Source organism: Mytilus edulis, unplaced genomic scaffold, assembly GCF_963676685.1.
Source record: "Mytilus edulis unplaced genomic scaffold, xbMytEdul2.2 SCAFFOLD_894, whole genome shotgun sequence".
Classification (NCBI taxonomy): domain Eukaryota; kingdom Metazoa; phylum Mollusca; class Bivalvia; order Mytilida; family Mytilidae; genus Mytilus; species Mytilus edulis.
Genome location: NW_027268275.1, coordinates 1 through 2783, shown reverse-complemented (window position 1 = coordinate 2783; position 2783 = coordinate 1). Strand labels below are relative to the sequence as shown.

The following is a 2783-nucleotide window of genomic DNA, read 5'->3' as shown; positions in this document are numbered from 1 at the left end:
CATCACGGAAACCAGTTTCATTAAATACGAAAGTAAAGAGCATTGCAATCTAACGATTTCGAAATGTTTAGCTAAATATAACTGAGGTATTCTATTCCTGGAGAAGAAAATCCTAAGCATTCAAACAATTTAAAGTCGGGTAAACACTTTACTTATTGGTATTATTGCAAACAAAACAAAATAAAAAAAACGATATAAGAGTCCTCGCAGTTACTGAAATCTAGTTCAAAGACAGTTATACCTAATAAATAAATGTTCTCCCAGGCCCAAGTTTAATATTTACTTAAGCATATAAACTTTACAGGTAGTGTTAATTTAGATCAATGGGTCAGCTTATTTTTAAATTTTGTTTTAAAGTACCAACATTTCACAACAACACTTAAATTATAGGTTAATCCCGTCACTAAAAATAGAAAGATATTTTCTTAGTAAACTTATGGGTATTGCATCATGATCATGTGCATGTATTGTAGCAATTAGGATGACAAAACACGAATACGTGTTGTAATTATACTGGATAAGGGACGAAATAAAAATGTTGAAAAACACAGACAGATCGATTTTTGTTCAGAAAAGGAAGAGACTACGGACGGAAAATATAGAGTAAAATCAGAAAAGTGCAGTGCAAATATTTGAAACTAAAGAAAAAAAGCGTAGAAACATAACAAAAAGTTCGACTCTGACGCGAAGAGAAACGTTAGTTAGAAAGAGGATAGACACAAGGGCGAAACAAACCCAATAAACAGATTTGTTTTTAATGTTAAACAGTTTAGGAACGAAACAGAAAAGTTGACAGGAACGCTATAATCCAACATCTAAAAGAAAAGGAAAAATGAGTAGGTCTGCAAGTATAACCTCAAACGACAGTTTCGCATCAGCAATTGATTCAAATGAACTGACACCAATTGCCAGTAGCACAGTTGTTATTTTAGATGAAACACAGGATCCTAGTACGATTAAATCAGAATCTGATGGAAAGAAGAGTAATGTACCCAAAGACCACAAATGTTGTTTGTTAATTGCTACTATCGTATTTATAGTATTTCTATGCATCTTCTTCATCATCATATATTCTAATCGTTCTGAGGTATGTATACTTGACTACAATACAGATAATTTATTCCTGGGTTTTGAATTCAATTGTACGGTTATAGCAATAGTTATATTTGTTTGTTTCGAGTGACCATGGTGAATAAGAATATTCTTTTTTGTTTGATACTTTTTTGCCTATACTATGAATCTATTCGTGAAAATTATTATTTTATAATATGACATTTGTACTGTATATCAACAATAATAATTATTTACACTAAATTGAAATTTGACAACGCTATTTAAAACGTGGTTAGTTTATGGTTCTATCCTTTTAATTGTATGTTAGTTTTCACATTACAGCCAACTCGAGAATATTCTTCTGTTTCTGGAAACTGTGCTAACTGTTCGAAAGAAAATAAAACCGACGAAAAAGGTATGTGATTTTTTTAAAAAGTTACAGCTCGACTACACCATTTCCCAATCTGTATAATGTCTACACCGCTTTAATATCGATGCTAAAACATGACATGGTAAAACAAAGTATTTGGAAAGAAAATACAAACATTTAATCATTTTTACTAGTTTTATAACTTTCTTTTTTATCAGATTGTATGGCTTTTGTTTCCACTTTGTGTAAAATCATATTAACAAGGAATATAAGATATACAGGGCGCACTTTGATTTAACCTAAAATTCGATTTAAAAATATTTTTTTTTCAAAATAAAACTAATGCAACAAAAACGCATTCTTATGAAAACTTCAATCTACAGCTGGATCTTAGATTTTTATAATCTGTAAATTCAGAAATTGTCGATGTCTTATTTTTTGCACTTATTGTGACGGAATTTGAATTATCAAAAACTAATTTTGCATTTTTAACTTTAATACATTTATTGTATTTTTCATTTACCATGTTTACTCAAATTGTAGCGGTCACCAAGTCGCAATTTAATAAGAAACAATTCTGTTTTTTAAAGGATTTTTAATTTTCATTCGGATTTTTGAAAGTTATACATTGCATGCTGCTAAAGACAAAAGTAGCCGACATAGCCCAATTTCATGTTAATTTGTCATTTCCCTTCGATTTTCCACATTTAAAGGTTTCAAATCTAAAGCGGTAGAAATTTAGATCCAAATTCGGTTGGTGTCAAATAAATCAAAAGTTCGGTCTGATGCATAAAAACTAACTCAATAAACTTGTTTAATCCCGCCGCATTATTGCGCCTGTCCAAATTCAGGTCCTGGAGTCTCTTGCCTTTGTTGTTATTGTATGATATTTAATTTAAGTTCATTTATTTGTTTTGGAGTTGAGTATTACATCCATTTTCACTAAAGAAGTACAATTTTTTGTTTGTTGAAGACCCATATACTAGAAGGAGACCCTCGGCTTTGTTCTGCTCTTTGGTCGGGTTGTTATCTCTTTGACATATGCCCCATTTCCATTCTACATTTTAGTATAATGAAACAATAAAACATATCAAAGATATCAGATTGATGAATTTATAAACTATAATTAAGACGCTTGTTTCGTCTACAAAAGACTCAAGAGTGACGTTCGAATAAAAAAAAGACAAAATCTATGTATACAATTTTGAAGAGCATTGCAAACCAGGATTCTGAAATGTTTAAGTTATTGTGGTTAACGTGAACTATTAAGTATTCAACCATGTCAAAGTTTTTTGAACTGTTAACTTATCAATTTTACCATAAACATGATAAACACAAAGCACGGATTTACGTGTCCTCG

At 30.5% G+C, this 2783-nt stretch overlaps 1 protein-coding gene across 1 annotated transcript; it reads left to right on the top strand.

The window, feature by feature from the left end:
• Positions 1-464: 464 nt before the first annotated feature.
• On the top strand, positions 465-1468 carry LOC139507162 (uncharacterized; the record flags this gene model as incomplete). Its single annotated transcript, XM_071295665.1, is given in 2 exon segments — positions 465-1087; positions 1396-1468. Coding segments are annotated over 2 exon segments (328 nt in total), but the record flags the coding sequence as incomplete, so codon positions are not given.
• Positions 1469-2783: the final 1315 nt, after the last annotated feature.